General features: G+C 47.5%; 1 protein-coding gene across 1 annotated transcript; it reads left to right on the top strand.

Moving 5' to 3' along the window:
• The first annotated feature begins 3,547 nt into the window (after nt 1-3,547).
• On the top strand, nt 3,548-7,687 carry LOC131258665 (uncharacterized protein K02A2.6-like). Its single transcript, XM_058260026.1, has 2 exons — nt 3,548-3,828; nt 4,435-7,687. Exons 1-2 carry the CDS (start codon nt 3,548-3,550, stop codon nt 7,685-7,687), a joined length of 3,534 nt encoding a protein of 1,177 aa, XP_058116009.1.
• Nucleotides 7,688-14,282: the final 6,595 nt, after the last annotated feature.

Raw genomic sequence — 14,282 nt, 5'->3', positions numbered from 1 at the left:
GCGTCAATTTTCCAGCATCAAGCATGCCATGCCCCCTGTGGTTCTCCGTTTCGTCCGTTCGGCCTCCCGTCTGCAGTGTCACATCTGTTAGCGTTGCAGACATTGCAGACGTGCTGCAGCTGTGTTGATTCGCCGAAATGATGACGCCGGTCCTTCCACATCCCTTCCACAGTCGAGGCCGGTCGTATGGGGACTTTTACTGGCACCGAAGCTTCGGCTGCTGCTACGCTCGGGACGACACATCGCTGACGGAGACGTGTTTACCCTGCTTCTAAATTATTGCTACTACTTCTGCTGCTGCTGCTGCTGCTGCTGCCAATGTCTTTGATTACAGCGAAACCGCACCGGAAGGATGTGACACACTCGGCGGAACACTGCCGACACCGTCGGGACCTTGTAAGAAATTATTGTAGAAATTACAAAACACGATGGCGCTTGTGACTTGCCCGGGACCCGTGGAGACATTCTCGAAATCAGAAGAGCGAAGGAAATTAATTTGTGGTGTTTCAGTGGACACACTCTCGCATAGGACACCGCAATAATTCCGTCCCGGTGAGCTCGTTCCATCACGTTCATGCATCGCGATGGAAAACGGATCCGTTCCATCGACGATCAAAACCAAAGGCCAAAACCACACTGTGTGAAACGAATTTCTAATTCAAATCCAAGTAGCCAGTGCTTGAGTTATGAAGAACATGTAATAAATATTAAGCTCCCAGGCAATGCGATTTATGCTTTTGCTATCAAAATGTATTTAAACACAACAAGAATCAATTGAAGAACTGCTCAATGACAGCAGAAATTAACATATTACCATACATTTCATTCTGCTCTTATGTTATTTACTTCGATGATGGTTTTTAATATGATTCAATGCACTCAACCAAAGGAGTTTTTTACCTTTTAAAATTTTTAAAAATTCAAAAAATAAAAAAAAAATTAAAATTTGGTTTACTTACTCGGTCTAGTAATGGAGACCGTGTCCATAGTATTCTAACACTTTGACGGCCGCACAATTCACAGTGTCAAAACGCTTTGCGACCGGCGCGTTTGCACTAGTTCCTCCGTATCTGGCCGCACTGTTTGATCATTCTTTTTCAATCTTTATTAGAATTTACGAACGAACAGCAACGCGCCCTGTGAAATTTGTTTACTTTCCATTTAATATTTGTTTACATCCAGTAGCCTGTGGTGCGTGTCTGGTGACAGCGTTGACAGCACACCAAAATGATGTGATCGGATGCAAACTGAAACGGAGCCATTACATCTATAGATGTACCCGGTCGTCAGAGTGCTAATAAGTTTCCTTTTGTAACATTTTCTTGATTATTATACGAGTACCAACGCCCTGATCTTTAGCACACCAAATTTTTTTTTACATTTTTATCTGATCTTGTTATTGTGTATCAATACTATATTTAATGAAAGTGAGGCTAATATATTCACAATTTGGTCATTTTTCCTACAAACAAATTTGGTATTTTTTCCTTAATAATAAGCAGGTTCTCTTGCAAAATTGTTTGAAATCATGCTACTTTTTATTTAGAGATAGACTTTAAGCGGTTCAAAATGATCTTGATAAGTTCCAAAAAACTTGTCAGTGTTGATGAAGTGTTTCAATCGATCAAAATCAAAATCACAATCGTTTTGAATAAATGGTTTTTGATCAAATTTTAACAAAAATAACATTCTTAATCCAATAACCATTCAAGCTGTATTCGAAAACTGTTAAATTGTTCAACCAGGTCAACACTTTTATTTATCCTGTGTTGTCCTACGAAAAAAGGGATTGAGGGTCGAAAACCACAAGTGGGTCATTTGGTAAAATTATATCCTCTCCGCATGTGTTCTGCAAACAAACACACACCATTCGCACACCAATGCCATCCGGGCAATGGGCAAATAGAGCCGGGGGGGAGAAAAAATTAGAAATGCCAACATGACCGATGCGAACCGAGCAACAGCGTCAGCATTTATGGCTCAATTTGGTTGCGTCGCGGAACTGTTTGCTCATGCTCTCACTCCCCGCGGACCGGGAGACTGTTTGCTCATCCGACCGTCACCGAACCGGGACGTGATGACTTTCCTTTCGATCACTTTCCATCGTGACTTGTCGATTGACGGCGGCAACGCAAACCCGGGAAAATTGCCTTTCGAAAATTTCGGGAACAACGTGTAAACGCCTGGGACGCACCGAAGCTTCCCCCAAGCTTTCGGAAGAGATTTTTCCAACGCAATATAAAATTCCACGCCCCGTACCAGAAAAAAAACGATCCCGCGCGCAGGCACAACATCATAATAATCACGTTGCGGGCATAAAAGTTTCAAGTGTCGGAAGCGCGTCGTGTTTTCCCCAACCCCCAGCCATCCAGCCAGCCAGGGCCGGGGGGAAAACTTTTTTTGATAACCATTTTATTTCCACCGTTTTTTCTGATTGCCTTTTTTCTCTGCGTGACCTGCTGCTGCCTTTTTCGCTCTGCGGCCTCTGTCTGATTGGTGTGAACATAATGAACACTCTCACCGGTACGGCATCATTATTGTGCGCGTGGCGCACTGCAGATTGACGATTTGTGACTGATTTGGCCATGGGAACGTACCGGCGTTTATTACATCAAACTTTCGCCGACACTCCACGCGCCGGGCATTTCCCTCGGGTTGTGTAAAATTCAAAACACGACGAGAAACAGACATGCGGGAGATTAAAAGTTGTTGTGATAGGACCTGACCCGATGGATAAGCTTTGGGCCACTCACTGATAACTCGCCGTTATCAGCTGATGTGGGTTCCTGCTATCCATCGGGGTCAATGCGCAGCGTCCGTCGATCAGTTGCCTTCGGCTGGGGATCGCTAGAGCATCGGGCACGGACGAGCCGCGCGAGGCGTCCGTTTTATGTATCGTCAATTACCGTTAAGTTTTAGGCCAAGGACCTCTGTTTTAAAGTGTACGTGATCGTCATAGTAAATATAGTTCTAATGGTTAATAATGTAATTTATGTGTACTGATTGAAAAGACCAGAGCTACACGAAAGAACATAAAAGTGGCGACGAGTGAAAAAAAAAAAAAAAAAAAATCGCTTTTTGTGAACGTGTGCATTAAAGACACAAGACTTTTGGTACGAGCGTGCACAGTGAAGACAAAATTCCGCGTCCACGGGCAAAAAGGCGAAGGATGAGCGTTAACGGAAGCGGTGCATCCGAGTTTCCAGTGGAAGGGGACGAGCGTCGATCATCCGCGATCCGCTCTGGTGGTTTTGTTCCCGGGCAACATCATTTGCAGCCCGCCAACGAAAACCAAGCGCCATGGCCACAGGCTCCATTGCAAAGCGCATCCGCGCAGCCCGCCAACGAAAGCCAAGCGCCATGGACTCAGCCTCCATTGCAAAGTGCATCCGCGCAGCCATTGCAGAATAATTTTGCCGCGTCATCCGGAGCGCCTGGGCAGAATTTTGATTTTGCGATGCTGGCCCAAATGATGCAGATGATGCAGCAGCAAATGCAGCAACAGCAGCAGCAGATGCAGCAGCAGATGCAACAACAGCAGCAGCAGATGCAACAACAGCATCAGTTATTCGCCCAATTGCTGCAGCAGCCGAAATCCGCATCACAGCCTTCCCAGCCGACAAATAGTGTTCCCAGCAATCCCGAGGTGATTATGGATGCTTTATCGAGTAGCATCACGGAGTTTCGTTACGAGGCGGAATCGGACGTAACTTTCGGTGCATGGTTTGCACGATACGAGGATCTGTTTGCGCAGGATGCCTCTCGCCTCGACGATGCAGCTAAAGTGCGTTTGCTGATACGCAAGCTGGGACCCGCCGAGTACGCGCGGTACACTAGTTTTATCTTGCCGAGTGTCCCTCGTGACTTGTCGTTCGTCGATACTACGAAAAGGTTAACAGCTCTTTTCGGAAAAGCAGAGTCGCTGGTTAGTAAGCGATACACGTGTTTGCAGCTTACAAAGTCGCGGAACGAGGATTTGGTTTCATTTGTCTGCAGAGTGAACCGCTCCTGCGTGAACTTTCAACTTGCCGCAATGAGCGAAGAGCAATTTAAATGTTTAATGCTCGTTTGCGGCTTGAAAGATGAAGCCGACGCTGAAGTGCGAACGAGGCTTCTGTCTCGAATCGAGGAGCGAAACGACGTGACATTGGAGCAGCTTTCCGCGGAATGTCAACGGATCGCAAGTCTTAAAGTCGACAGCGCGATGATTGCAGCAAAAACTAATGATCGCGTCCTGGCGCTAAGGGCCAGAGGGCCGCGATACCAGTCGCCTGGTCGAGATCAAGGAGGAAAATTGCGGCAAGAACGTGGCGTGTATCGAGAAACTCGCGACAAGCCGGCTGGGCCTTGTTGGTTGTGCGGAGGTACCCATTGGGCAAGAAACTGTTCTTATGCCCAACATAAGTGCCGTGACTGTAACAAAACGGGCCATAGAGAGGGTTTCTGCAACCAACAAAACGGTAGGCGCCAGCGGCGAAAATCCAAGAAATGGAACAAGCGCACTCCGGTAGAGACAAGGTTTGTTACGATAAACGTCTGCAAGGTGACGCAAGCAAGGAAATTCGTCGACCTTCTGATCGGCAACAAGAAGGTGCGCATGCAGCTCGACACCGGTTCGGACATCACGGTGGTTGGACGGAGTGCATGGGACCAGTTGGGTAGGCCAACATTGAAGCCGGTAGGAGTATGCGCGAGGACAGCGTCTGGCTCGCAGCTGCAGCTGGATGGGGAATTTACGGCAAGGGTAACGATTGGCGACAGGACAAAGGTCGTCGTTATTCGCGTCATACCAGCAGAGTTGCAGCTTCTGGGAGCAGATGCGATCGAGCAGTTCCAGCTCGGGTCGGTGCCAATGGACCACTTTTGTAACGCGATAAGCACGGAAGCGCTAAAATGGGAAAGCAAGTTCCCTAAAATGTTCAGTGGAAGTGGATTGTGCACTAAGGCAAATATTCAGCTGCGGCTGAAGGATAATCACCGTTCAGTATTTTGTCCCAAACGTCCGGTTGCATACGCGATGCAAGCTATTGTGGAAAAAGAGCTAGACCGCCTGCAAGACTTGGGTGTTATCACCAGAACGGACTATTCGGATTGGGCAGCCCCAATCGTGGTAGTGAGGAAACAGAACGGCAGTATAAGAATATGTGGAGATTATTCAACTGGCCTGAACTCAGCTCTCCAGTCCCATGAGTATCCACTACCACTTCCAGAGGATATTTTTGCAACACTTGCTCAGTGCCAGTTTTTCAGCAAAATTGACCTTTCGGACGCGTTCCTGCAGGTGGAAATAAATGAGCAGTATCGTCCGTTACTTACGATAAATACGCATCGCGGACTATACCACTACAACCGCCTGCCACCCGGGATAAAAATTGCACCAGCGGCATTCCAGCAGCTGATGGATGCAATGCTCGCCGGATTGAATCGTACATCCGGGTACATGGACGACGTAGTCGTGGGAGGAAGAACAGAGCGTGAGCACGATGAGAACCTGCTAAACCTTTTCCGGCGCATCGAAGATTACGGATTTACCATCCGCGCGGAAAAGTGTGCATTCAAAATGACTCAAATTGAGTATTTGGGGTTCATCGTTGATAGCCAGGGTCTCAGACCGAATCCCGAAAAGATAGCAGTAATTCACGAGTTGCCGGCGCCAAGGAATGTGAGTGAAGTACGATCCTTTTTAGGAGCCGTGAATTATTACGGGAAGTTCGTTCCAAAGATGAGAGACCTTCGGTACCCTCTGGATGTGCTGCTGAAAAACGAGTCACAATTTGAATGGACACGCGAGTGCGAAGATGCCTTTCGGAAATTTAAAGAGATACTGGCCTCCGACCTGCTCCTGACGCATTACGACCCCAACGCGGAAATAGTGGTTTCTGCGGATGCTTCGTCGGTTGGTCTAGGCGCAACGATCAGCCATAGATTTGCTGATGGATCGATGAAGGTGGTGCAGCATGCTTCACGAGCCCTAACGAAGGCAGAAGCAGGGTACAGTCAGATCGATCGTGAAGGTCTAGCGATCATTTTTGCCGTTAAGAAATTCCATAAAATGCTGTACGGACGCCATTTCCGGTTGCAGACGGATCATCGACCACTGTTGCGCATTTTCGGCTCCAACAAGGGCATACCTGTTTACACAGCCAACAGGTTACAGCGTTTTGCTCTGCAGCTTCAACTGTACGATTTTAGCATCGAATATGTTAAAACGGATCAATTTGGCAACGCGGACGTGCTCTCAAGGCTAATAAGGGAGCACGCAAAACCAGATCCAGAGTACATCATTGCAAGCGCTGAGTTGGAAGAGGACGTGAGTTCCGTTGTAATAAACTGTATTAACCTATTTCCGCTTCATTTTAGAGATGTCGCGAAGGCAACGGAATCCGACCCGGTACTGCGGCAAGTAACAAAATACATTATGGAAGGTTGGCCGCGAGACAAATCATACGGCGAAGATTTGGCTCGCTTTTTCCACAGAAGCGAGGCCTTATCCACGTTCCGGGGAAGTATTTTGTTCGGGGAGAGGGTGGTCATCCCAAGAAAGCTACAGCGGCGTTGCTTGGAGCAGCTGCACGAAGGACATCCAGGGATCCAAAGGATGAAGGCGGTGGCTCGCAGTTATGTGTACTGGCCAAGCATCGATAGAGACATTGCCGAGTACGTGAAAACATGCCACGCCTGTGCAGTAGCATCGAAGTCCTCCCCGCGTGAGAAACCCGTTTCCTGGCCAGCTACCAAGAAGCCCTGGGAGCGCATCCACATCGATTATGCCGGTCCAGTTGACGGTGATTACTTTTTGGTAATGGTTGATGCGCATACAAAGTGGCCAGAGGTGGTAAGGACGTGTAGCACTACGACAAAGGCTACTATTGCGATGATGCGGGGCATCTTCGCAAGATTTGGCTATCCCGAAACGTTGGTCAGCGATAATGGACCCCAGTTCGTATCGTCCGAGTTTGAGGATTACTGTTGTAGAAACGGCATAGACCACGTGAAAACCGCGCCGTTTCATCCTCAATCGAATGGGCAAGCTGAGCGTTTCGTGGACACGCTAAAAAGAAAAATGCAAAAGATCCACGAAGGTGGAGCCACACGAGAGGAATCACTCGATATTTTCCTTGCATCTTATCGGATGACTCCCAACCCGGTTGTAAGAAATGGCCAAACTCCGGCGGAGGCTATGCTGGGGCGAAAGGTTCGGACCGCCCTAGAACTATTGAAACCTCCCTCCGCAGAAAAGGAAGCACCGCCAGTGGGTGATAAACGGTTCGGTAGCGGTGACGCCGTTTATACCAAGATGTATGCTAGAAACTCTTGGCGGTGGGTTCCAGCACGGATTGTACGAGAACTAGGTACGGTGATGTTCGAGGTGGAGACCGAGGATCGCAAGGTGCATCGCCGTCACCTGAATCAGCTTAGAGAGCGCGGTGCTGCCACGCCAATTAATGCACCTAGTAATACCGTAGAGCCGAACCGATTGCCGTTGGATTTGCTCATCGATCCAGCGCCGCAGGAAACAAGGCCGATTTCTCCTGCAGGGCAGCAAATCAACACATCGGATACGGTTGCATCTCCACGTCCAGTCCCTTTCGTGACTAGCAGACGACGGCAGCCGATACAAGAGCCACGCCGGTCTTCTAGGCCTAGAAGACCCCCACGTAGGCTCGACGAGTATCGTCTCAATTAAAAGGGGGAGATGTTGTGATAGGACCTGACCCGATGGATAAGCTTTGGGCCACTCACTGATAACTCGCCGTTATCAGCTGATGTGGGTTCCTGCTATCCATCGGGGTCAATGCGCAGCGTCCGTCGATCAGTTGCCTTCGGCTGGGGATCGCTAGAGCATCGGGCACGGACGAGCCGCGCGAGGCGTCCGTTTTATGTATCGTCAATTACCGTTAAGTTTTAGGCCAAGGACCTCTGTTTTAAAGTGTACGTGATCGTCATAGTAAATATAGTTCTAATGGTTAATAATGTAATTTATGTGTACTGATTGAAAAGACCAGAGCTACACGAAAGAACATAAAAAAAGTAATGGCAGTGAACTCGGTCGACAAATGGGGGGGGAAAAAACAAACAAACAAAATGGAGTTCTGTTACGCACAACAGCAACTGAAACAAAACACATCGCGAAGGATGAAGGAAGGGCCTGTGTGTCTGCAAAAGTTCGACACCAGGCTTTTGGTGCATGATGAACCGTTGACGATGTTCCTGGCCGGATCGTTCCCATGGCGGTAATTAACGTGAACCCCGCTCGTCATCGTCAAGGGGTGGGAGATCTTCTGTTTTTTTTCTTCTATCCCCCCAGCGACGACGACTGATGAAACTTTTGCATTCACGTTAGCAGGATCACGTTGTTGTTGTTGGCACACGAGACGGAAAGCACACAAAACATTCCACAACCGGTTTTGACGACCCTCAGGACTACCGTTTTGCCGCTCAGTTGGAGATGTTTTGCGGACGCGTTTCTCAGCCCGACCCGAAGCATTTTTACGGTGCCCGTTTTGCGTGTATTTGCCCCGCTGCAAACAATACGTTTTTTTGGAATAAAGCCATGAAACACCGGAACGAAGCAAATCCTGTCCAAATTAGAAAGATTAAACGAGCTCCCGTCCCGAACCCGAGCGATAAGCCCAATCCGACTTAGTATGTGTGTGTGTGTATGTGTGTGTGTGTGTACTTCCTTCAATCCGGAATGAACCGCTTACCCACTTACACTCTTTTTACGCTCGCCACGGATGACAAACGACGAGGACAGAAATACAGAACGCCAAACCAGCAACAAGCGGAAATAGAACACATTAGCGGATGGAGATGGTAGTAAGGTGTGGGGGGAGAGGAGGGTGGAGCAAGGACCAAAAATCAAGACTATCATTATTGTCATCATCATCATCATCATCATCAACATCATCAACGTCATCATCTACCGTTGTGATTATCCTTCCCAAGGCCGGAATTTTGTCATTCGGGAGTCGTGCTCTAAAATTCTCTTTTTGGCATCCCCCATCCCACGGGACGACGTCACGCTTTGGCAGTCCTTTGATGATGACCGTTTTCGTCTGACACGGGGAGGAGGGGGTAGGGTGACGCAACGTTGCCACACCGTTTCCGTCTTAACTAGTCGTAAGTTGACTCCGCATGCATTGCGCTTCCGGGCTTTGCGTTCCGGGCCGGCCGTTCGTCCGGATGGCACTGTCTAATTCCTTCCCTCCTCCCTCCCTCCTAGGAAAGGAAGGCCATCTCCCGGATGCGAGTGTATTTACATGCTATTTTCTGCTAAATATTTGCCCTGTTCGCTATCGCTGTTTGCATTGTCTGCCGGGTTTGTCGGGCGTCAATGTCATCAAGTTGCTGCGCCTTTGTGCTGGTGGGAGGGAGGGGGGGGGGGTCACCGAGTCGGTCGGGGGGTCCGTGTACTTGCCGAAACCGGGTCAACTATTTCACTTTACCCCAGCGACACGTGGACGAGGGAGGAAACATGAATTCGACACCGCAGTGCGGAACGGAACAAAAGAAACACCATTCGTAAAAGCCGGCGTCGATCGCTTTTCCCCCCAGAGCGTGTGACAATCGTTTTGCATTCCCCTTCGCACCCCTCCCCTTTCCCGCGGACGTGACGCACTACGGATGGCGGCAATGTCGGTAGCGACTTCCGCCTTTTCTGGCACTTATCTGGTCCTCCCCTCGACCGACCCTGTCTTGCTACACTGTTTCGCTTTTAACCAAGAAAATCCAACGCCACCCGAGAAAGGAAAGCTTGTTTCATTTAATATCTTTCACTCGAAAATGCTTTACATGCTTTCCCCCGCCGTTTGGCCCTTGTCTTTACGGCCAATATCTGCGATAGGCCTCGGGAGGATCAACAGGAGAATCCCCTCTCCGGAAAAGGGAAAACACAGCATTGCATTGCTCAAGCCCGATGCTTCGACACGCAACGTGCGGAAAGGGTCGGTCAAGGAAACCGACCGGATCTTGGCCGCATCGTTCGCAAATTTGAAGCAAAACGGAGAACGGAACGCCATGCGAAAGGGACGTTCGGATGCTTTCGGAGTACCGGTTTCCGGTGGAGGCCCTAACAATTGCTCCCGACATTCCCGACAAACAGTTGTCATGTTTGTCATGGCCAAGTGGCCTTTCACCATCCCGTTTGGAGTCCCCCAACCCCCCCACCCGGGGCGAGATCCCTTGAACAAAACACGGATCACACATCTTGCGCATTTCCGCAAATCGTTCGGGTGAAAGTTTTCAAACTCTCATCACACTTCGCAAACAGACTTCCTCATTCACTCACCGCTTCCTGCTTTCCGGAAGCTGGGGGGAGGGGGTTCAGTTGGAAGCATGTGGAGTGCCATGTTTTAAGCTTTCGTGCCCCATTTTGCAAATGAGTACAAATTGTAACGCCCGACGATGCACGACTTTGAAGCCAACCGGAAGCAGAAGCGTCTGCGTGTGCAGTGGTAAAAGTAAAAAACATTTAAAAAAAAAACAAGAGGAAAACAATCGTCACTGTCGCTCGGAGGCACGTCCGGGCGCCTTTCCACGTTCGATGCAACGTCAAAGAGCTGTATTTGCTGCTGTTTAACTTTTGCAAACGTTCGCTCCTCGACGGAGGGGGGAAAAAAGGCACGAAAGCCTGCGGAGTAAATAGCATGAGAAAAGTTCCGTTTTTGCATCCGTGATCCATGCGAATGTTGCTGCTTGCTAAACACGGCAGAAAGTCACAGTAAATAGGGATGGAATCAACAAAACTAATCATGAAAATGGGTTCATCTGCACACCGAAGGGAAAATACCTGAGCGAGGGTGTATGCACGGTTGTAGCATTATTAAAGTAATACGATTGATGTGAACCAATATGTTCAAACAGCAGAAACCAGGATGGATATTAACTGATAAACCTGTATGATTAGTTTTGTAAGGTATGCAAAAATTACAAAAAGTTAATTTTTGTTTCGTTGCTAAAAATGTTCTCTCGTATCAATTTTAACCTGGATTGATCATATTTCCGTTCCTAAGGTGTTTTAAAAATTTATTCAAAACAAAACAGACAACGAAATTGACAAATATTTTAGAAAAAATTTCTGGTAATAGCAAAAACTAGCGACTTTAATTTGTGATAAACTTGAAGTAAATATTACAATGTACGTTTCTGAAAAAAACATGCAGCCAACACCATTTTAAGTACTGGTTATTGGGTAAAAGTTTTAAATTGAAAATTTGTTCATGGAGCCACATATGAACTTTATTACAACTGAACATATTACAGTCGAAAACTTTAAAAATGATTGCTTGTATGTTTAACTTTTAAAAATACTTTAAAAAACGTCCTGAAGTGAAATGTACTATCTGAAATACTCAGCTATTGACTAAAACAACGGGTAATTTCATCGAAACACAGGGTGTTTTATTTATAAACGGATTTGAAATTTAAACAAATTCTTTTCAGAGAAACAAATTTAAGAATTCCCATGTTATAAAAATGTTGGTACACACCGAAACAAAATGTCTTAGATTCCTCTTGCATTCATTTCTCTATTTCGCTGAAATATTCTTTATTTTTCCCCCTTCCTCCGGTCGGGTCGGGGTTGGCAGTAAAACGATTTGGCTGGACGCCGGGAACGCGCCGCGGCACGGCGGAACGTGTTTTACGACGAAAGATAGCTGATAAACTGTCACCGGCAGGACAAATGAACGGACCAACAATTTGTGGAAGGGTTAATTAAAATTCGTGCCCTCCCGTCAGCGGCAAAACCCGTGTCTTAAGGACGGGGCCACGGGAGAAAACGGGGCGAATTGTTTTCGTTGCTTCTTGTTCCCGTTTTTCCCTTCACCCTCGTCGTTCGCTTTTCTTTTGCGGATTAGAATTTGACCCTTTTTTTCTGTACCTTCGCATCGGAGGATGGGTGATGTTTCGTTGAACCCGCCCGGAGCGTCCGCTCCTTGGAGAGCGTACCATATCGGGCACCGGGTACGATCTCTTCCATCTTGTGCGAGTCAAAGGCAGCGTTAAGCTGGACCTCCTTGGTACGGGGTTGGTTTTTTTTGTTGCTTTTTCCATTGCCAAGGGCCTTTTTTTTGCCATGCACCACAAAGGAAACAAGGTGTCACCCTCGATCCCACGCTCTCCGTGGGAGGGTCGGTCCATGCGGTCGGTTTCCTTACGCAAATTCATCTGAAATCCGCACGATAAGAGAGCAAAAAGGAGGTACACAACAACGAAAGTTTTCGTTGTTAATTTCCACCCCGCAATCCCAGCGGAGCACAATGGAACTCTGCAGCAGCAGACGGTCATTGTGGAACAGAAGAAACGGCATGTCCGACGCAAACATGCAGACACACGCACTCACAAGCACACTTTCCGAAAGGTCGCCGAGTGACGTTTGCCCTCTGGGAACTTGTTTCTTTACTGCGGGCGGCGTTGGCGTTGGGGAGGGCGAACGGGGATCAAGGGTGAAAATTAAGAAAAGATTAAAATACTTTATCGCTCGCTTACACACACTAACACACACCTATCGTCCAGCATACCCCGCCACCAAGGCCGGGGCACATTTGAATACCAAAAACCAAACCTAGAGCGGTCCGTCCTTTTTCGTGCGAATGCCAACGATTGCCGGCCCTTTTTTTGGGGGGGGGGGGTCTGGACCGATATTTTCTTTTCAGATCCCCGTGTTTCTCCGGCGGAATTTGCGTTGTACTCTCCCTCTGTCTCTCTCTCTTGTTCCTGCTCTCGCCCGTACCTTTCGGCGATCCCCGGGTTTGAATTTTTCTCCGAAACGAAAGGCAATCCCCGGGAGACCAAGTAAAACGTGACGGAAGAAGTCCTTCAAGGCATCATCAGCACGGGCCATGATGGATGAAAAGAAAACATGACCTGTTTACCTTTGCCGTCGTAGACCTCCCCCCGTGTCAGGGACCGGGATCCCTTAAATGAGGAGCAAATTCTCACCGAATTGACATAAAACCTTTCGCTGGGTGTCGGTGTGAATGTAGCCGTGTTTTCTTTTTTACTCCTCCCCATTTCTCTACTACTTTCTTTTCCCTCAGTCAACTCAACCACGGGCCAACTTCTTCTTTTCGAAAAGCATATTAGATTGCTTTCCAAACCTACCTTCCCCCCCTCTCCGGATCCCCACCTCCGCTTCCGGACCGAATCGGTCCGATGCAAAACACTACCGAACCTGTCCCATTCCATCGGCACGAACGGAGGATAAATATTTAAACAGTTTTCTGATGAAAAATGACCAACCATTGGAAAGAAGAGGGGGGGAGGATGTCGGAGCGTAGACCGGAGGCATAGTGTCCCGGGTTTGCCTAGAGCAGGTGCGGGGCGTGCGGTGAGCCTTTTTTAAAGGCATTAGCTTTCGTCACGTGCAGTTCGTGTGGGACGCATTTTGCCGCTTGTGTTGTGTTCTCGAGAAGGACCAGCACCGGGTAACGACATGCTATCTGCTGTTTGGACAGTAATATCACTGACACGCAGATTTTGAGTGGGGGTGTGTTTCCGGGGACACGATTCTTCCAGGTTCGAAAAGGTACCACACGAAAAATAAGTCACTGAAAGTTTTATTCCTTTTGGATTATGTTTTCCTTTTTACCACAGCGCTCTAGGATTAGGTTTCCCTGTTATGAGATCTGTTATATTTATCCCTTTAGACCAGAGATGTCAATGTTCCCCATTGGCTCTCTTTGAAACAATACATGGAAAATTTTAAACCTAGAGTATTTATTGTCGTTTAAATGGCTTAAATTGGTTGCAAACGTGATATCATATGAGCAAAAAGAACTGAGCCACCGTCAATTTAATCCATTTCTTTAACAAAGTTCGTAAGAGAGTACGGTGCCACATGGCGACGGATATGAGCAAGGATTCTACGCAGATTTTTCGAGACAAGCGAACAAGAGCTTTCTCAAAAAACACTTTGCTTCAACTTCCTGCTCTGGAAGAAAAGCTGTTTCCCAAAAATCGATAAACTGTTTGCGGCTACTTTAATTAAATTTTAAATAATTTGGAATAAGCTTTTTATAGAATGTACTTGTTCAAACTTATGTATACTTCTCCTTATGATTCGTGTAAGAAAGGGGTTTCATTAATTGGAAACGGTGAGCAGCAAGAACTCCGTCCTAAGCGCATTGAAGACATGCAATCGTTTTCCAAATTCTAACGAAATCATATCAAGTTGATTTAAACATATTTTGCATTTCAACACTATTGCTTTTTGATAGAGAGTTGCGATAAGTAAAAGTGCATAATTACTGCAGCCAACTGATTGCAGAACATCTGTA

This window comes from Anopheles coustani, chromosome 3, assembly GCF_943734705.1.
Source record: "Anopheles coustani chromosome 3, idAnoCousDA_361_x.2, whole genome shotgun sequence".
NCBI lineage: Eukaryota > Metazoa > Arthropoda > Insecta > Diptera > Culicidae > Anopheles > Anopheles coustani.
The sequence above is the reverse complement of the archived record's forward strand: the minus strand, read 5'-3'. Positions and strand labels throughout refer to the sequence as shown.

Coding starts and splice junctions, on each gene's coding strand:
- LOC131258665 (XM_058260026.1), top strand. CDS start 3,548: ATGCAACAACAGCATCAGTTATTCGCCCAATTGCTGCAGCAGCCGAAA. Junction 3,829..4,434: donor GGACCCGCCGAGTACGCGCG/GTACACTAGTTT, acceptor AACGGGCCATAG/AGAGGGTTTCTGCAACCAAC.